Source organism: Periplaneta americana, chromosome 14 (genome assembly GCF_040183065.1).
Source record: "Periplaneta americana isolate PAMFEO1 chromosome 14, P.americana_PAMFEO1_priV1, whole genome shotgun sequence".
NCBI classification, from domain to species: Eukaryota; Metazoa; Arthropoda; class Insecta; order Blattodea; family Blattidae; genus Periplaneta; species Periplaneta americana.
The window spans coordinates 49,889,578-49,912,320 of NC_091130.1; the positions used below are offsets into that span (position 1 = coordinate 49,889,578).

General features: G+C 37.1%; 1 protein-coding gene across 1 annotated transcript in view; it reads left to right on the forward strand.

Annotated features, from left to right (window-relative positions):
- LOC138712998 (glutamate receptor ionotropic, NMDA 2B-like) overlaps nucleotides 1–22,743 on the forward strand; it is a 584,228-nt gene that overhangs the window by 433,944 nt on the left and 127,541 nt on the right. Inside the window, exon 9 of the mRNA XM_069844679.1 lies at nucleotides 7,882–8,029. Within this exon, the coding sequence (XP_069700780.1) occupies nucleotides 7,882–8,029 (148 nt within the window). The remainder of the gene's footprint in view (nucleotides 1–7,881; nucleotides 8,030–22,743) is intronic.

The window sequence follows — 22,743 nt, forward strand, 5'->3', positions numbered from 1 at the left end:
GCAAGTTTTGTTTTGGCAGCGATGTCGATTTTCAGCTTAAGGAAAGTAAATAAAGCCAGAGTGTCCGAGCTTTCCCCGTCACCATGAACAAACAATCTGTTTTAGCTTAAAGATATTTACAGACAAAATACGGTATTCACATAACATTCGCAAGACACGGCCTTCCTGATCGAGAACAGAAGACAGCAAGATCGATATGTCCATGTAACGGCCTTAAAGGGACAGCGGTACTTTCTTTCATAGGGTGATCATTTCTTTTAACGACGGTCTTTCAATTGCAGCGGCCATAAATTTCTGAATGCGGAAAAGCGCTTTAGATGCTGAATGAAGAGTAATGAATAAAATAACGGCAGTTGCGCACGAGAAATAAAAGATATCGACAGAACTATTTTAGAGTCACCAATGTAGCGCCTTTGCCTGCTGATGTGAGACTGCGCTCTGGCGTGGGTTCGATTACCATTTGGGGTTATTGCCAATCCCCAAGATTATACGCTTGTTGCATAAAGAAGTACTATATAATATCTACGCAGTAGGTCACCAACCCGTGTAAGTTAGGTTTTTCTTGGTGGAATTGGTTTTCACTTCATTTTTAATAGATAATTTATTCTATAGTAACGTCACAAGAGGTCTGAGATTTGCCGATAAATCTACGAGCGAAGCGAATGGATTTATTTGGGAAATCTCAGGCCTCGAGTGACATTTATTAGGGCTATTTCGTGAATAAAATAAAAACGTAAATAATATATCCCTAAAATTCGCTCACAAAATGTTAATAATTTTAGATTTATTAATACTTAACCTATTCAGACATTGTGAAGTCGAAATAAATGAGTAACGATTACTTCAATAAAGAAATTGAATTTTATTCAGTAATACCAATTGAGGAAAGCGAAATATAGGTTTAAAAATGTTAATTACATTTACTGTGATTTTCTCTTGTTATAACAGAAATACATTTTCATTATCTGCTGAAATCATAATTTAATTTAAAAATTTTATAGTATAATTACAAATAATATTATTAATACATTAATTAAATGAGCAATTGCTATGAACGAGTGTCATTTTCTTTAGATACAGTGGACATGGAATTAGAAGATAAAGTTGTAGAGGTAGAAGTAGGATTTCGCACTTTATTTAGTACAATGGATTCATGCTCATTGATTTACGTGGAAACAGTTGACGACACTGACTAAACAAAAGAACAACAATGCGTAAATTGATAGTGATAAATCGAGCTGCAGAAATTACCGCAATGTATGACTGTGATTGGTTGGAATTCAAAATTTCATTACACTTCATTGGCCGGAAATGGAGTGACGTCATTTAAAAGAAATAGTCTATATAAATTTATTGTTTTGAATTATTCGCGATGCCAGATTGAATCGTTTATTGTAAGAACACCACAACCGACATTTTTTACAAAATGCGTTTCTTTGTGGATTTTGATTGCCAGCATGAATACACATCTTTTGATATAAAATCCTTATATCTAACACGTAAAAAATTGGACAATAAAATATGCATTCATTGTAAAAACTCCACAAGTAACATCACATATGGTGTTTTTCAAAAAAACTACTCTGTCACACTAGCTGGCAGCAGCACTGTCGCACCCAACAGCTGATAACAGTCACAGCCGGATCAGTGTTTTGTTCTGTCTATTGCTGATTAAGTGTTTCCCTTACTATTATTATCTGTTTTGAGTATTCTGTTACAAGATGGTTAGTTCAAGTGATGAAAATTTTGCTAATTAGGATTACTGAGAACTCGTCTAAGTTCAAGGTAAAACGAGTCACAGCTAATGATATGGTTAACTTCAAAGCTTGGTGGCGAATATTTTATAAGCTATATAAAATGTCTGATTCATCTTATGGCCGTGGTGTACCAAAGGATAAAAAGATACATTTTAAAATTTCAAAGGTGAATGAGTTTTTTCACTGCAATGAACAGAAAGGTAAAGTTCTTTGTAAAGATGACAGCATTGTACCAGCAGAAGTATTCACCATTCGAATTCCTGAGAAAAGTGTTTGTGCTGAAAATTTACTGTTTGAATGCCAACAGATATAGCTTATAACAGCTCGAGGCTACCAATCAATGTTATAAAAAGTTGAGGACCTTAATAAGATTGTTCAGTACATACGGATGAAGTGAAAGGATTCTACACAGAACTGTACACATGGCCTACCACCCTACCACCAACAAAGATAGTAATGACAGTGGAAGCAAAGACTAGAAAAATAATAAGTCCTGATAAGAAAATGTCTGTTGCAACAGAAAAAACGTCAATTTCTTTTTTATATGGGGTACTGTAGTTTCTACATAGATGATAAAGTTTGTTCATATTTACTTTCATTCACTCTGATACTTGGAAAAAGGCAATACTTTGCTTAGTTTCAGTTTGTTTGTTGGAAAAACCGCATAACATTTTAATTAAATTAATTTTTGGGAGGACTTTACATATATTACAAAATACAACTAATGGTGAATAAACCTCATATTTATCAACTAATATCATTTCTTAAATAAATTTTGACATAAAAATAAAAGCACTGAAACTAAACAGTTTTTATTGATTTCCCAAAAGTTCTGTTTTTGTCACTTTATGGGGTTTTAGAAATACACGATTCAAATTTGTTGTGCCTGCGAAGAAGGTATACATGATGAACCTATGTAATATCATAAATTTCACGGAGTTATTCTTTGAGATATGTCAAACAAAACTGTTGCTTCTTTTTCGAGAAAAAAATTATTTTACATGAAATATTTCATAGCGTATATAGGGAAAACTATTGAATTAATTCCCAGTATCCTCAGTTACGTTAAGAGAGCGATGTCTTATGATAATAAATGATCGAAAGAATTTTAATCTTGTCCTTTAAATGCGCAGAAATTTGATCCAAACAAATGTAACTTTTCGTTTTGCAAAGGAATTTTAAAACGAAATGCACTCTGACAACGCTGTGAAGGTTATTGCCTGGAGAGATGCAGCTCGTGTATGCGAGGAATGGCTGAGAGAATGAAAAATGTAAAGCATAACACGATTGTTTTTAAAGACGGCTAAGGAAATTTGATTTCTTTTATGCAAGTTTACCTGTTACGACTTAAAAAATTCAAGTGGGCGGGAACTATTTGCTTACTTAGATTTTCAACGTAGAATACATACACAGTTGAGGCGTACACTAGTTCGACACAGTCGCCAGTCCCAATGCTGCTACATTAGTGCCTTTTTCCGCTAGTTCTACAGGATTTTAGATACGTAGTGTATCGGGTAAATTACGAAATGATGATGAGAATGAGCAGTGTTTCCAATTCAAGTTCAGAGAAAACCGCTACTCAAGAATGAAATTCCCCTGAATTCTTATGCTGTCAATGTAAAGAAATGCTTCTTTACGCTGTGAGAAGTTATATAACCGCTAAATTCTGTTTGTCAATTGCTCTTTTCCGTTCAATAACACGAATCTAAAATCCGGTAGAACTAGCGGAAAAACCACTAATTCTGATAGGACTGGCAGATGTGTTGTACTAGTGTACAGCATCAACGGTGTATTATACAATGAAAATTCAAGCACAATAGATTGAAAAATACATATTTTCAACAACTTTCTCCTCTTTCCATTTTTCGCTATTGCACTAATAACAGAGTCTTTCTGCATCGCTGGACTTTTAAATCTCTCTGTATATTGCGTCGTAGGCTTTAACAAATACTTTTGTGGAATACTGTTTGAAGAAAATGTTACTTACTTACAAATGGCTTTTAAGAAACCCGCAGGTTCATTGCCGCCCTCACATAAGCCCGCCATCGATCCCTGTCCTGTGCAAGATTAATCCAGTCTTTATCTTCATATCCCACCTCCCTCAAATCCACTTTAATATTATCCTCCCATCTACGTCTCGCCCTCCCCAAAGATCTTTTCCCTCCGGCCTCCCAACTAACACTCTATATCCACTTCTGGATTCGCCATACATGCTACATGCCCTGCCCATCTCAAACGTATGGATTTAATGTTCCTAATTATGTCAGGTGAAGAACACAATACGTGCAGTTCTGCGTTGTGTAACTTTCTTCATTCTCCTGTAACTTCATCCCTCTTAGTCCCAAATATTTTCTAAGAACCTTATTCTTAAACACCCCTAATCTCTGTTCCTAACTGAAACTGAGAATCCAAGTTTCACAATCATACTATAGAACAACCGGTAATATAACTGTTTTATAAATTCTAACTTTCAGATTTTTTGACAGCAGACAAAAGCTTCTCAACCGAATAATAACAGGTATTTTCCACATTTATTCTGCGTTTAATTTCCTGCCGAGTGTCATTTATTTTTCTTACATTTGCTCCAAGGTATTTGAATTTTTCCACCTCTTCGAAGGATAAATCTCCAATTTTTATGTTTCTATTTTGTACAATATTCTCGTCACGAGACATAATCATATACTTTGTCTTTTCAGGATTTACTTCCAAACCTCTCTCTTTACTTGCTTTCAGTAAAATTCCCGTATTTTCCCTAACCGTTTGTGGATTCTCTCCTAACATATTCACGTCATCCGCATAGACAAGAAGCTGATGTAACCCGTTCAATTCCAAACCCTCTCTGTTATCCTGAACTTTCCTAATGGCATATTCTAGAGCGAAGTTAAAAAGTAAAGGTGATAGTGCATCTCCTTGCTTAAGCCCGCAGTGAATTGGAAAAGCGTCAGATAGAAACTGACCTATACGGACTCTGCTGTAAGTTTCACTGAGACACATTTTAATTAATCGAACTAGTTTCTTGGGAATACCAAATTCAGTAAGAATGTTATAGGCCTATAGAACTTCTCTCTTAACTGAGCACAACGTACTTTCAACACAACTACTAACATCAACTCTTTCAACTCTTAAGAAAACATTTAAAACTATGGGCCTAAAAAAAAACTGAAGTATTAACCTCAATGTATAATAAAATTATCTTTTCTCTTTAATAGTAACAGTCATATGCCTTTTTTGAAGAAAATGTTATTTAAAATAATGAGTGCATTAGCATTTCAACTCAACTACTGTATTAAAGCCCTAGGACCAGTGTTGCCAACTTAGTTTAAAAAACCGCTATGAAACGGTGTAGAAACCGCTAAATTGCTATATTGTTTATAAATAATGAGATTATTTTCCCGCTGTAAGTGCTAAAATACCCGCTAAATCCCTATATCAGCAATAAAATTTCATACATTTTCCCCGCTAAACTAGCATTTAAAAACGCCAGATATAGCGGGAAAATCGCTAAATTGGCAACATTGCCTATGACAAGTTTGTTCATGACGAATTCAAGTAACAATGCAATGATCTCATAAACGGAATACTTGGAAATCTGTAACATGAAGTCAGGGTTGCCATACGTATCTACGACTATAGTCGTACGCTTACGACTATTTTGACTAATTGTACGAGGTACGACCGAACTCTAAGTCATACGCAATTTTGTACGACTATTTTACTGAAGGAACAAAATTATTTTGGAACTCACAATGTCGGACTATAATGAAAAAAAATAATAGTTTATTTGCCCCTTTTCTTCATTCAGTATGTCATTGACTTATATCCCTAAAAAAACACACACACACACACACACACACACACACACACACACACACACACACACACACACACACACACACACACACACACACACACACACACACACACACACACACACACACACACACACACACACACACACACACACACACACACACACACACACACACACACACACACACACACACACACACACACACACACACACACACACACACACACACACACACACACACACACACACACACACACACACACACACACACACACACACACACACACACACACACACACACACACACACACACACACACACACACACACACACACACACACACACACACACACACACACACACACACACACACACACACACACACACACACACACACACACACACACACACACACACACACACACACACACACACACACACACACACACACACACACACACACACACACACACACACACACACACACACACACACACACACACACACACACACACACACACACACACACACACACACACACACACACACACACACACACACACACACACACACACACACACACACACACACACACACACACACACACACACACACACACACACACACACACACACACACACACACACACACACACACACACACACACACACACACACACACACACACACACACACACACACACACACACACACACACACACACACACACACACACACACACACACACACACACACACACACACACACACACACACACACACACACACACACACACACACACACACACACACACACACACACACACACACACACACACACACACACACACACACACACACACACACACACACACACACACACACACACACACACACACACACACACACACACACACACACACACACACACACACACACACACACACACACACACACACACACACACACACACACACACACACACACACACACACACACACACACACACACACACACACACACACACACACACACACACACACACACACACACACACACACACACACACACACACACACACACACACACACACACACACACACACACACACACACACACACACACACACACACACACACACACACACACACACGCACACACACGCACGCTTTAAAGGGATAAAATATGTTTTGAAAATCAATATGGTGACTACACTTGCCATGCAAATCATAAATTCGTCATCTTGAGCTCCAGGTTTCATGTACTGTGCAATTATATCAAAGTAATACGAGTTCAGAGATCTGTTAACTTCATTGTGTGTTCAGCAATGGAAGTATGTTTTATGAATGAAATAGTACCGCGCTAGGATTAAGAAATCTAGACGCGCTGACATTTTAACGGTGTCGGATTTGAGCCGACTGCAGGTGGATTAATTTGATGTAATCATTAGCTGCCGCACTGATTAATATTAAATATCCGCCGTTGCTTCGGTCAAAGATAAAATTTTTGCTGGCTTTCAATATAATAATGTTTTTTAGTAGGTTATTTTACGACGCTTTATCAACATCTTAGGTTATTTAGCGTCTGAATGAGATGAAGGTGATAATGCCGGTGAAATGAGTCCGGGGTCCAACACCGAAAGTTATCCAGCATTTGCTCATATTGGGTTGAGGGAAAACCCCGGAAAAAACCTCAACCAGGTAAGTTGCCCCGACCAGGAATCGAACCCCGGCCACCTGGTTTCGCGGCTAGACGCGCTAACCGTTACTCCACAGGTGTGGACTATAATAATGTTGTTTCCGACCAAGCGTCATCATGCATGCTTTACCGAAAATGAGAGTGTTGATGAAGAAATGGTAATTTGAATGCTAAATGCCATTGTGGATATCAACTATAATTACTAAAATTCTTGATTGGATGAAGAAATGGATGCCGAAATAGGAAGTACTGGAGAATGCTGGGTTTGCAGTGAAAGATCTGCCCTTGGACAGAACACTAGTAATGAATGAATATAAATTTATAGACCTATGAACCACTTTTTTGGGGTGTTATGTGAAATATATTTGTACGCACTATCTATAAAATAGTAAAATGATGAATGTACGACAATTTTATGCTAAAGTACGACATTTTTCAAAAGTTGGTACGACGATTGAGTTTCATTAATCTGGTAACCCTGCATGAAGTGTGCTAATAATAATGGCCCGTAGAGCTAGGCTGAACATTGAGTATGAGTCCTGTTTTTTGTCTACCCTTCAGTCTGCCACAGTCACGACACACACAAACGCGTGACTGAAATGTTCTGCATGTTTCAGCGTTGACATTCCCACTGCGCATCGGAATGGCAGCTTCTATCAGTGCTGCTCCGGCTTCTGTATCGACTTGCTGGAGAAGTTCGCTGATGATTTGGGCTTCACGTACGACCTCTTCAGAGTGGAAGATGGAAAATGGGGAGCTCAGACAGTACGTGAGAATACATTTTGTTGTTTGCTTTGTTCCCGTTTTTGTTTAGCATTACACGTGCTGTAACAGTTCAATTAGATGCTCGAATGGCTTATGAACATACAGTGGCTGTTTTTTCGCTCTGAGAAACCTTTTCTCAGAGAGAAAATAAACAGTACAATGTAAACTGCATATGCAAATTTTTACTTTCATGTTGTTACTGCTGCTTGGAAGCCATAGTAATGGATTAGAATTTTACCTAGGGCATGGTTGTTCGCTAACAAAATGTGTGTTGTACAGGCCTATGTACTGTATATTAAGATGGGATAAACTGTTCATTTTAAGAAACGGTTTCGCCTGTAACTGTTTCATGAACGAAGCTGTTTCAAAATAACAGTTTCAAAGAAACAGTTTGATAAGAATATGTTTACATCAGTGTCAACTGTTCCAAGTGTTCCAACTGTTTCAACTTCTCATCTGCTTCAGGAACATGTTTCAAAGCTCTTCAATCGTCTTTAATTCAGGTGTTCAGTGTATTATGACGACGAAAGTCATTTTTCGTAGGTTACTGTTAAAGAGTACAGTAAATAACTACAATTCAAAATGAATCGATTATAGTAAAAATAACGCATATAACCCTAGGGGAGTTTAATAACAATAAGACATTAGCCGATAATGTTTTTGCGGTATATTAATAATTAACACTCTGTTTTTAGTAGGTTATTTTACGACGCTTTATCGACATCTTAGGTTATTTAGCGTCTGAATGAGATGAAGGTGATAATGCCGGTGAAATGAGCCCGGGGTCCAGCACCAAAGTTACCCAGCATTTGCTCATATTGAGTTGAGGGAAAACCCCGGAAAAAAACCTCAACCAGGTAACTTGCCCCGACCGCGGATCAAACCCGAGCCACCTGGTTTCGCGGCCAGACGCGCTGACCGTTACTCCACAGGTGTGGACAACACAAACTTATGTTTTGGCACCAAGAACAATCAATAGGCTGCTAATAATAATAATAATAATGATTAATATCACATTTTTTTAGGGAATTTGATTCGTACAATTAAATTGCGCTGTCCTACATAGGCTACAGTTGCACGAAGGCAGTGTGGAACATCGCTATTGTATCTACTTTCGATTGGAGGTCAATGATAACGTTACACGTGGTCTTTGCAGACAGCAAAGAACAGGAAAGCTGTTTAGAAATTGAACTGTTTATCTCTTGGAACCATGTGGAACGTTGAAGTGATCACTGGAGCAGTGTAACACTCTTGGAACTATTGGAACAGTTTCAATTGTGAAACAGTTAAAAAAAAACTGTTCCAGCTTTTTTAACCCATGTCGAGCGACGTACTGACCCCAACCTCACAAAAATCTCTCAGTATTTCTTTTAATATTAGTCTTAAAATTTCGAGATGAATATAAACTCAACATAGGTAGCCTACAGTGAGGGACATTATGGTGTGACCAAAACTACTTCCGACTTGACATCTTAGGCCCGTAACACACTTGAAGAGTTTTCGCTAGCGAGAAATGTGTTGCGAGAAAATTCAAAGATTGATGACATGGATTCAAATGGACGTGCACATACTGGAAGAGGTTCTCATTCGAGGCAAAAACCTCGCGCGAGTTTCTCGCTGGAATCGGTAGCTCAGCGAATTTTCTCGACACATTTATCAAAGATGTTTGACATTTATACTCTTTATGACGATTGAATGTAGAAAAATATATCACAGGTGGCGAATGAATTGTATTGTTTTTAATTGAAAATTAGGAAAGATGGCTGATAATTGCAGTCAGAAACTTATCAAACTTGTACGATGTCACCCGAAGGCCTATTTTTATGATACACGGGATGAAAACTATAAAAACACGAAACTTAAAGAAGAAACCTTGAGACAAATATCAGATTATCTGAAAATAAATAGGGCTATATTTTATTTTGATGAGATTTAACAGTATTAATTAAACATTTGAAATAATAATGTATCTATATGTCTTAACAGTTTACATAATTTTAATCAGAACATAGCAAAGAATTCTCTATCATATCATGAATGGCAAAAATCTGTAGTCCACTCAACCTGAAATAACGCCTAAACGTATTATCATTCAAATCGAAACCAGTGTCCAAAACTCGCCTTTATTTTCGTAAGATACAATGTGATTTCAGATATTTCTGGCTTTAATTTTAGGCCTACTTTTTCTTTTCATTAACAAAATTTGTTCATGTAACTCCATTTCCTAATCATCTGAATACTCAGATTCAACATAGCGTTCGTACGTAATTTGTAAAGTACGACAATATACTTACAGGTTATATATTTAAGTACGACAATATACGTAAATACATAACCTATAATATTTCCTCTAACGAGTGATTACTATAATCAGAAAAATGCTTTCTGCATGAAGGCAGTGTATAGAAAGATGATCATAGCGAGATGTGATCTGTGATAGCGAGAACTCGCCAAGTGTGTGGAGGAAGGCTCTTCGCCTCTTTCTCGCAACACATCTCTCGCTAGCGAAAACTCTTCAAGTGTGTTACGGGCCTTATAGAGAAGGGGGAGTAATGTTGTCATGTTGTCCATCTTACGTGTAAGCGAGCGTGCTGCCGGTAGAGTGCAGTAACGAACAGCTGACATGAACTTATACATTGCTAACCAATTTGTTCAATCCTATGCATTAAAATTAGTGTAAATTATTATTTTTATTAGTTTTAGCAGCAGCAGCAGTACTGGTATTCTTTAATGTAATGTAATATTGTTAGAAAAGCGTTAAAAGAACTATAAACTGTAAAAACAAGTTTAAATTTAATACGATACCTTTACTTTTATGAGTGCCAGTGTTCGTCCATGTAAAATTGTTAGAAAAGCATCTTGCTGGAAAACATTTGTATTTGTTACACTTTTCTCCACTTTTCCCTTTTCCCCAGAGTTTCAAGTCTTGAGGACCCTGCCTCATCTTCATCTACACGGCCTTTTTCTTTTCCAATATCAATAATTTTAACACAAGCAGCAGTTCTCATTACGACTTGCACCAAAGGTAAAAGACGCCCCCATTATCTTTTTTCCTCTCCATTGCATACATGGCTGACTAGCTACATATTACATTAATCAGACTTCAGATGCATACAAACAATTGTTCATTCTCTGGCATACCGTCAAGTGAGATGTACTGCCTGATAATACATGTACATATCAACCAGAACCCCAATCAGAAATACATGCCACTGTATGGCTCAGAAAATTAGACTATGAAAAGAATATCTCACTACTGGTAAACATTTAGCTTATCCACACTTCTTAATCTTATTCCTCTGAATAACATCACTATAATTCCAATAACACACATCATATCTCGTGGATATGACCTTGGCTACCTACTGCATTATGGGTAATACTACAAATCAAATTAACTAGTCTCTTCATAACGTAATGCTTAGAATGTTTCTCCTCTATGCTAATAATTAAGGGCCATATTATATCTCAAGGCGTACGGAGATAAGGTTAGTTGTTGGTAGACTATGTTGACGTTACGTCGTATTTGGCGCGTGGCACAGGTGCTATCAGGGAACTAGAGATGAACAACGATCGAGAAAGCAAGACTAACAGCGCCCGCAAAGCCGAAAACCCGCACGACAATGTTCCATACGTCGCGTCGTTGACGTAAGGACTGCTTGTGAGTGTTTCGAGACGCAGAGATTGATCATTCCCGAAGTCCCGAACGTCAAGCAGTCTTGAATCTCCACAGTTGTTTATACCTGACTGAACTTGTATCTACTTTGGCAACTGTTATATATGTGTAAACAATCAAGTAGCCTATTTGAAACATCATCTCTACCTTTCAGTGTATAATAATCCGTTCCCCAATCTTTATTTAATTACTATGCCCTTATTAAAATGCTAGGAATTTTCGTTTCATATGTTTGAGATCAAGTAGTGTGCAATCTCAAGTAAAAAGATATTAACGTTATGTTTTACGTTTCTTTAAAACGCAAATTTATTTGAGAATTGTTTTTTTTTCTATTTATATAACCATAGGTAATATGTAATAGAACCAGAATATTTTGATAACTAAGATACCGTTCTGTTTTGTCTTTTTGCTTCATTTAAACATTTATAATATTATTTATTTCAATGATGTTTGTTATTCAAAGTTACGAAATCTTTCCACGCCGACCAAATGCTATTTCGAGAATGATGAAAGAGACTCGAAGCGCACGAGAATGACGAAACTCGAAAGAAAAAAAAATTGTATATTGTAGTGTACGTAGAGTAAATAATTTTAATTTTAATTATTAGTGTAATTCTTAAAGCGGTCAATGTTTTATTTTGTCCTACTTTATGAAACAAGAGTGAGCAGTGAGTCAAGTACTTCGCTTGATAGATGCACGCGCGTCGTTCACGTAAAATAACACCATCGTTTAAACTGTTAACACAGTGAAGTCGTTATTTATTTAAGTTAAATAACTTAACAGTTCATCAGTGATTATATGTGTTAAAAGAGTGTATTCAAGAACGGAGAAATTAATGCATTAACTCTTTGCACCACAAATGTAATTTTGTATGTTTTTCATATCATGCATCATAACAAAGCTTCGATAAAATTTTGAAAAAAAAAAAAAAAAGTTGAACTCTGCACAATTTTAAACACAGATGGCACCTCTATGTATCCTCAAGGAGTGGTTGCATGGTGGAATATATATATTTACATATATGTGCTATACTTGTAAAGAGAGAAAAAAAACTGTGGTTCTTCTAAACAATCACTATGCTGCAAAGAATTAATGTGTCCGTGAAAATTAAATAAAATGACCTTGAAGTCAAGTGAACATCACGGGTGTAGCACTAATATGGAGTCCCACTCGTCCTTACCACGCATTGTGTAGGATGAGGCATAATACCGCATAAACACGTCAGCCGCTTCACTGTTAGGAAATGGAAGGGGTGGTACACCACGCTGTATAGAGTATAGATTAACAGTTACGCCTATTATTATGGTAGGATATTAAAGCAAGTGTTCATTAGCCTTGGCTTCATGTAGCTCTCAAGTGAAACATACTCGTTATCCATATCATCTCCCCGATATCAAATGTTCTGCTATTACACTTCAAGTGTAATCGGCATCCATTCTCATCATGAAGATAAAAACTTACTCCTCTCCAGTAACGACAATGTTTGCGCTTTGTGTTTCGTATCTATCAAAGGAAAGCTTTGGTCCTTTGATCATGCGCATTATTATTATTATTATTATTATTATTATTATTATTATTATTATTATTATTATTATTATTATTATGCGAAAAAATTACCATTTTTTATCATTACCTTCACCACCATCATCACTACCGCTTCCAGGTTATAAGGTCCATAACAAAATGTCCACAAGTACAAAAGGTCCACAAAAAAGTCTACAAACTAAATAGTCCAACATTTAGAGTCAAAGGGCCGTATTCATAGACATTCTTAGCGCGGGCTTCCGATGGATGATCAGCGATCTAACGTTTTTCGTATTCATAAATCAGTGTTAGATATATGATATGATATGATATGATATGACATGACATGACATGACATGAGACATGACACGATATATGATATGATATATATGATATGAATCCTGTACAAGTAACCAGTCGATAGCCGGGGCTAGTTTAGCACGCTCGTAGCACGGAATAGCGAAATATTTATGAATAGCACTCCTACATACAATTAATCCATGGAATTTGAAAAGCCCAACATCTATATATTTATATGTATATAATTTTTTTTTCTTTCTTATATTTATTGTGTAATAATGTAAATAGTGTTCATTTATCACTTAACGCCAATATGTATCCCACTGTGTTGTTTTTTTTATTATTAATCTTTTTTGTGTACATTTTATTTAATTGTCAGTTTCTGGTTTATCTAATTGTGTAAATCCTACTTAATTGTAAGCTTAATCTAATATTAATATGTATACTAATGTGTTTATTTTTATTTTTACTGTGTGCATTTTTTTTATTGAATTATCGGCTTCTGTTTTTATGTGATTCGTATTTGATTCTAGCAACATTAATATGTATTCCACTATGTTTATTTTTATTTTAAGAGGTAAATTTTTATGTAACTACCTCGTTTGATCTCATTATGTACCTAAATTGTATCAGTATGTAATTACTTAATTCCGATCTAGTTTTATGTTCAACTATGTAAGCAAATTTTAATCCTGGTTGAGTGTAACTCTGCCAGGTTAAATAAAGTCATTATTATTATTATTATTATTATTATTATTATTATTATTATTATTATTATCATAATTATATGGTCCACCATATTATAAAGCATCATACGTAAAGCTCCATCATACAAAAGGTCCATACAAAAACGTCCAGCATACAAAGTTCTTCAACAGAGATCAGTTACTAACTGTAATAATCTGTTGGGAATGACAATAGTTTTTCGTAGAAATTATGGTTTATTTAACGACGCTCGCAACTGCAGAGGTTATATCAGCGTCGCCGGTGTGCCGTAATTTTGTCCCGCAGGAGTTCTTTTACATGCCAGTAAATCTACTGACATGAACCTGTCGCATTTAAGCATACTTAAATGCCATCGACGTGGGCCGGGATCGAACTCGCAACCTTCAGTGCAGAAGACCAGCGCTATACTGACTACGCTACTGAGGCCGACTAGTGTTTCGTTGCTATAGCACTGATGAATCAGGAAAAGAATTACAAGTGAAGTTAATGCAATGTCGGAAATAATTTATAGCAGAAAAGGAAACCCATGTTGTTACATGATGATAATCTTTATCATTTTCATTCTGAGAATCGGAGAGGAGACAGAATATACTGGAGATGCTACGGCCGGAAGAACTGTAAAGGCTGGTTCACAATAAACCGAGAAAGGAAATGACAACGAGAACAAAAACGGAAATACTGTTAAAATAAATGTGTAGTAGAGCTTGGTTATAACGACATCCAAGGGACTTTGAAAATTATGTTGTTATAAACGAGTGTCGTATTAACCGAGATTCATATTATCAGTCTAGTGAGGTGGGAAATGAAAAATAATAAACATAATGAGGCTTATTTTAGATTTATGTATTCACTTTTAAGCATATCATGAACATAATAAAATACACGTACAATTATAAATACAGAATTCTGTATTAAAACAGTTTGTTCATTACTCACCAAACTTCTTTACTTAGAAGTAAAGTAATGTCATTTTACTCTGTTGTTTTCTACTTGCCCAATACACATTTTCTAAATTACGTTCTATGTTCATTATTTCAGTTGCAATTTCACTGCTCCCTTCCCTAGCTTCATAGAACATGTTCACAATAATTCTAATGGCTTCTAAAGTGTCACTCACTTCTTTTGGTGGCCATACTGCGTTAAAATGCGTGCACTTAGTGAAAACTTCCTGTCGAAACTGACCGCATGCAGGTACTATTAATACTGTATAAATTCGGCAAGTTACAATGGGATGGGGAATCTGCCTGCATTCCAGAGGTCTATGATAGAAGGGAACAGTAAAGAATTTGCCAGATTTCAACAAAATATTTCTTAAAATACTTTGGTTCTTAGAAAATTGTATTCCAAACTGAGGTTGAAAATGACGTTATATGCGAAGTAGACGCATATACGTTTGTCGTATTAAGCAAGGTACAAAAGCATATGTCTTATGGGAAATTAGTTGGGACCACAGAATATTTGACGTTATAGGCGAGGTGTCGCACAAAACGAGGTCGCTATAACCAAGTTCTACTGTATTTAAATGTGAGCATTCACAATTAACGAGAAGCTTGCCGGAGCGCGGGAACGGGAACGTGAAAGTTAATTGTGAATGCTCACATTTAAATACATTTATTTTAACAATATCTCCGTTCTCGTTCTCGTTGTCGTTTCCGTTCCCGGTTTATTGTGAACCAGCCTTAACGCAAGTTGTGTAACGAACGCGGACTTGGAAAATATAAGAATTTTAACAGAAGTACAGGGAAACATTTGCATCCACCGAATGTCACAGCAGCAAGGGTGAGGTAAGTGCTAAATGGGATAAGAAGAAGAGCAAGAGGAAATCCAACAGAACTTCCCGACTCCGTTGTCAGACAGGAACTTGCTAGAGTTCATAACGAAGAAATCATCGTAAGTCTTCCACAAAGAATTGCAGTAATCAGAATGGCTTCTTATCAGCAGGAGCTAAATCGTCCTCCATGGTCGTGACATCATTGTTAGGAACTTTATGTCCAATGAAATGTACGTATTTTGTTCCATCCTGTGTGAAACGCATCAAGCTTTTAACGTGAATACATCTTTAAAATCAGACCTACACATGGCACGCCAGGACGGAGACGACGATGTAACGTTTGTGGGGTGATCCATTCCGACACTATAACTTCGTAACTAATAACCAGACAGTGGATGCGGGATGACTTATCGTTGAATGTAGGTGCACATTTACTATATGTTACATTTTTTTTTATTCAGACCATTGCTGGCTCAACTGGTTAGAACGTAAACAGACGACGTCAACATGCTACTGTATCTCCATACAGTCAAAAGGAAAAGAAAAATAACGTACTGTAGTACATACCTTGCAAGTTCAGTCCTCGTCATCATTGATACAATTATCAGCGTTGCAGTAAACGACGATATATTCTCGTAAGTTGTCGAAGCTGTTTGTATCGAGAGAATGTCAGAAGAAAAACTCTAAAATGGGAATCACTCAATTTCTTTAGAGGAATATTTGCACTGAGCATCATGTTGCACGTGTCGTTTAGACCCGCACAACTAAATGATGACGATGATGATGATGATGATGATGATGATTCCTCAGGTTTCATTTCAACGCATTTCCTGTGCGATGTACTGTTGCAGTGTTTCTCTATAGCCTGAGATGTTCTGGTTTTTATTTCAATTTTACATACATTACACACGATATTGTCTTCGTTAATACATAAAATGTCTCTCTCATACTTCTTAATTACATTTCGTATCTCTAAGCGAATTTAACGTTTTGACTTCGACATTATGAATGGATCAGAACTACACTATTCAACTCGTACTAAATACTTGAGCAGGATAACACAACTGCACACATTGCGTTGCAATGTGGACCAGGGTTCCTTCGTTATGTACGCTGCTGTACTCGCCAGGTACGCAAAAGACGAACGACGCGGCACGTGCCATATACTCCGATACGAAACAACTTCACTTTTCCTTAAGTCATCCCGCATACGCTGTCTGCTAATAACATTTTGAAATAAATGTGGTTTCGTTCGATCGGGTATACGACTACGATGCGAGCAAGACCTTGAGTTGGCGCCGCGCATGTGCGAGGAACGGGTGGAGGCCCGCGGTGACGGTGGCAATTTTGGACGTGGGCGAAAATTTTCGGGCAGTATATCTCGCGATTACGGAGTTATAGCGTGCTGATTTTCGTGCCAAATGAAAGATCTTGTCTTGATGTGTAGATTTAAGTCGGACGTATTCAGGTAAAAGTCATGGTCTTGTTCCCGACACAGCCATACTTCGATATTTATTTATCCCAATGCAACAAGAAGAAATGAAATAATGAAAGCCTTACTGTCCGGGCTTTACTTACAACTTTGGGCCAACATTACAAGTAGCTCCTCACACGGTATTTTGTGATCAGCATGTAATAAGAATATTGCCGTTGAAGTCAACGCAGGATTATTTGGGTTGAGTGCAAATAATAATAATAATAATAATAATAATAATAATAATAATAATAATAATAATAATAATAATATATTAATTCCAAATGAATATTTTCCTCAGAAAGTAATGATTTTTCACTAAACATTAACAATGTTTTACTCGATGAGTATATATGACTCTTATTTTTACTTTTTATAGTTAGAGAAGCTGCAAAAAAAATTACCACTTTGCAGTTTTTCCATAAAATGCCAAATTAAATAAAAAGATTAATACTATCGTTATTTCTTTTCATTATGAAGTCTCGCAACCCTACTGCAGTAACGGACAAAATTCTGCTAAATTCAGACCTGAGTTTGTTTCTGTATTTGTAGGTGAGCAGGCGATTCGCTATTGCAAAACTGCGCAAATTTTCAGTCGAATTTTCTAACTAACTCTCCCGGTCCCAAGCATTTCAGCACCTTCCTTCTACCAAGCGGGATGGTTGAAATACCCAAGTAAATTTTTGTATATTTTCAGAGGTTTGAAGTTTTTCTTTTATTATTATTATTTAGTGACATATTAGATATTACCTTTATATAGTTATCTGTCTGTCTGTCTGTCTTTGCTTGTCTATCTACCTAGCTACCTACCTATCTGTCTATCTGCCTGTCAGTCCGTCGTCCGTTCGTCTGTCCCTCAGTCCTCCCTTCAATCCATCCGTCCGTTCGTCTGTCCCTCAGTCCTCCCTTCTGTCCGTCCGCCGTCCATCTGTCCATGCGTCCGTTCGTCCGCCTCTCCGTCCATCTGTCTGTCCTTCAGTGTTTCCGTCTGTCCGTCCGTTTGACCGTCTGTAAACCTGCCCGTCCGTCTATCCGCCCGACCGTCTATCCGCCCGCCCCTCTTTCCGTCAGTCTATCTGTCCATCCGTTTGTTCGCTCTTCCTTCTGTCCGTGCGTCTGTTCGCCCATTTGTCTATCCCTCTGTCTGTCCCTCTGTCCACCCGTCTGTCCGTCCGCCTCTCTGTCCATCTGTCCGTCCACTCTTCTATCTGTCTGTCCGTTTGTCCGTTCGTATGTCAGCCTGTCCCTCCGACTGTCTAACCGTCCGCCCGTCAGTCTGTCCGCTCTTCCTTCTGTCCGTCCGTCTGTCCATCTGCCCCTTTGTCTATCTGTCCGCCTGACTGTCTGTCCATCCGCCCGCCCCTCTGTCCGTCCGTCCCTCTAACCGTCTGTCCATCTGTCCGCCCGTCCGCTCCTCTGTCCGTCTGTCCGCCTCTCTGTCCGTCCGTCCGTGTGTCAGTCTGTTCTACCATCAGTCAGTCCGTACGTCTCTCCGTCAGCCGGTACAACATAAAAACAACTAAAATAAATTTTATGAATATCGTGATAAATTTCCGAGAAGAGGAAGAAAACATGCCGCACCATACCAAGCGGGATAATCTGCCTACCCCAGGCGGTTTTTAAACAATATTACTAACAAAATAGATAACAATAAGTATACAGTGCGTTATTGTAATGTGAGAAGCTTATTTAACAAACCCACAAAACCACAAATGCCAGTTGCAGCGCACATTGATTTTATACATAATTTTATAGCTGAAGTAGCCAGAATACCCCGCTTAGTATTGCGAGGGTTAAGCAAGTACGTCATTACATTTACAAAACACGTAAGTAAGTTTTTTATTTGTTTGAATGTACCGTATTACATTTCCCCATCAATCTGCGTAGCTATATCACTTCCACTCTGTGTATTGACATAATAATAACAATAATAATAATAATAATAATAATAATAATAATAATAATAATAATAATAATAATAATAATAATAATAATAAACCTTATCACTGCCACTGCGTAAAATTTAGACTAATATATCTCATCAAACCCTACCTAATCTTATCACTAACAGTGGTGCAACCTCTCTATAAGATTCAGAACGAAGGAGGCACAGAAATTTTTTTTCTGGTAACTACGTCACAGGCAAACGTCATGCCAATTTGTTGCCGACATTGTTTATTTGGTTCCATTTTATTATTATCGTAACGGCAAAGTTGAAAGCTGCGGTACTTTTTCCTCCAGTTAGCGGTTTCACAAACTCACTGTCAAAAATTTTGTTGAAAATTTATACATGTTATGTCTATTCTTGCCGGTAATTCTGCAGTTTCATATTACAAAATCTGAATACATCAACAATGAGAAGTGTACAATGAAAGACATCAAGATCAGATGTTGTGACAACTACAGCAGCTAAATTAATATTTACGTGGAAAAGTGAAATGTGTTTCAACCAATAGTTTTCAAGAACTTAAGCAGGTGGAATTTTAATTCAAAAATAGCCAACTGTCTGTTCCTTCTAGGTTCGTGAAGATGGCTACATTAACTGATCTGTTCGTTGTCTTTCGGTAAACGTAATATAACAATAATGCAAAAAATTGTAAGCAGGCATATAGCTATTTGAAATTCATATTTTCAACAAATACTGGTTAATGTACTATGATTTTTGTATTTTTCTGAAAAAGAAAACTTGTAAAAAACTGCATTTTGAAAGTCCACTCCTCAAATGCTGGTAATGTGACTGAGAATGTAAAGATATGAAACATGAGAAAAGAATCAGAATCTCAGTAGAACCGCGGAATAAACTGAAGTTAATCTGAAGTGAAGTCGGAAAAATCCAATTAAGTAAAAAATTGAAACTATGGGTAGCCTAAAGAAACAAACTAATCTCACCAATGCAAATCTAGTCTTTCAGGTGAAGCTTCCTGTAAAGCAGATTTGAATAATTTCAAGGGAAAAATTGTTCCGGGGCCGGGTATCGATCCCGGGACCTCTGGTTGAACGTACCAGCGCTCTCCCAACTGAGCTACCCGGGAACTCCACCCGACACCGTCTCAACTTTTCCCTTTATATCCACACAACTCACCAAGCCAAATACAATACAATACAAGAAGAACTAGCGTTACACTTCGTTTATCCTCACCGTGTATAGGTTAAAATGCACAATCCGACGAGTATTTTTACCCTTTACCGAAAATGCTACTATGATAAATCTGTAAATAAAAAATCAGCATTTTCGTAAAGACTAGTATTTCCTATGTACCACACATTCCTATAACACAAATGAAGTAAAAATTAGTAATTTACCATGGATGAAAGTAATCAAAACGGAGTAGGCATATTTTGCAGCAATAACGCTATGTTCAGCTCCGAAGGCTATGATGCTGGTTACTTTTGAACAAAAATAACCTACATCACTTCGCTTCCTTAGTTACAGTGAAGATCTCCGAAATTTAATCAAAATTAAAACCAGCCTGAAGAAACTAAATCCAATCAAAGTAAATAAAAATAAACTAAAGAAACTAGAACTAAGCTAAGGTGCATCCACACGGTACAACTTTTCTTTCAATTCTGCAATAGTGCACGAAACGCATTCAATTGTGCATGCCTTTTTCCACTAAAATTATAGCGCATGCGGCAATTGAAAGCTACCCATCGTCGGTGGCCGTGAGTAAATTGGAAATTGTTTTGTTTAGTGGTGCTAAACTTTTTAAGCTGGAAATAGCGGCAAGTACGATTAGCTTTATTGAAGGTTACCGCAAATACGGGATATTCAACCACAATTTTGGGAACCAAGTAGGCCTAAATATTGGGTTCATATTTAATATTTATTAATTTATATACGTAGTGAAGATGACGTTCAATATGGTGCATCATATAGACACAAAATCTGTATGAGTCTTAATTGAACGTAAGTTTTCAATTTCCGACTTTCATTAGCCTCCCCAAATTGCGTCTATACATGCATTGAACCGTGTATATGCAGGTTAACGAAACCTAAAGGTGCATCTATACGGTTCAACTTTTCTTTCAACTTATGGATTCAAGCAATGCATGCAAGAGTGAACGAAACGCATTCAATTGTGCTTGCTTTTTTCCACCAAAAATGAGATCGCATGCTGTAGTTGAAAGCTTCCGATCGCTGTTGGGTATTCTGTGCATATTTCGTTGAACAGTATCATGTAGCGAGCAGCTAAATGTTTTAGGTGGCCGTGAATAAACTTAAAATTCTTTTGTTTGGTGATGGTGTACCTTTTAAACTGAAAATGGCAGCAAGTACGATTACCTTTATTGAAGATTATCGCAAATACGAGTGCCTATGATGTGTTCAACCATAGTTTTGAGAATCAAGTAGGCCTAAGTATTGGTCTAATATTTAATCTGTATGCGGCTTAATTGAACGTGAGTTTTCAATTTCCGACTTTTATTATCCTCTCCAAATTACATAAGTACACGCACAGATAGTTAGCCTAGATGCAGCTTAACGAAACCCATTCGCATGTGTTGGTACTACTGCAGAATGAGTGCGCTGTACTGGACTATATGTGCATCCATCACGCGCATCTGCAGATGAGTATAATAAATGGCGTTAAGTCGTACCTGTATTCTAGATGTTGCTAGACTTCACTGACAAAGGTTTGACGTTAGCCATATTGAAATTTCAGACAAAATATAAATAACAAATATTGTTAGAGACAAAGTATTAAAAATGTAAAACAATAATCCCCACCTTACGTAATACAGAAAAAATTACTTCAATTGTGTCGGGGATATGCCTATAACAAATATACTGATGTCAACTAACTACAAATTCACTGTAATATAAATGAAAATTGTCTCGACTCACCAAGGCAGAAGTCGCGCAGAAAAATAACCTGATTTTCTACTTCAGGAGCCATGATGTCCAATCATATGACCAAAGCATTCTCTTCCAAAGCAAACTGCAGTCGTTCGTTATACTTGTTGTTCCACTCTTAGCACACAGTACACTTACACTTATGTCGCATTTTTTCATAAAATCTAGATACATTCTTGTATAATAGTTCGAATGTATTTTTTCAGTTTTTCACAAATTCTCGTCAGATTTGTGAAACACGTACATAATTTATAGAAACACATATTCACGAAACCGTCATTAAATCGAACTTAGCTCATAGCTCTATATAACAAAATACTCTCTTTCAAAATGCTGTGAAGAACGTACGTTTGTGGTGGTAGTCGTAAGCAACAAATTTTACAAAACACA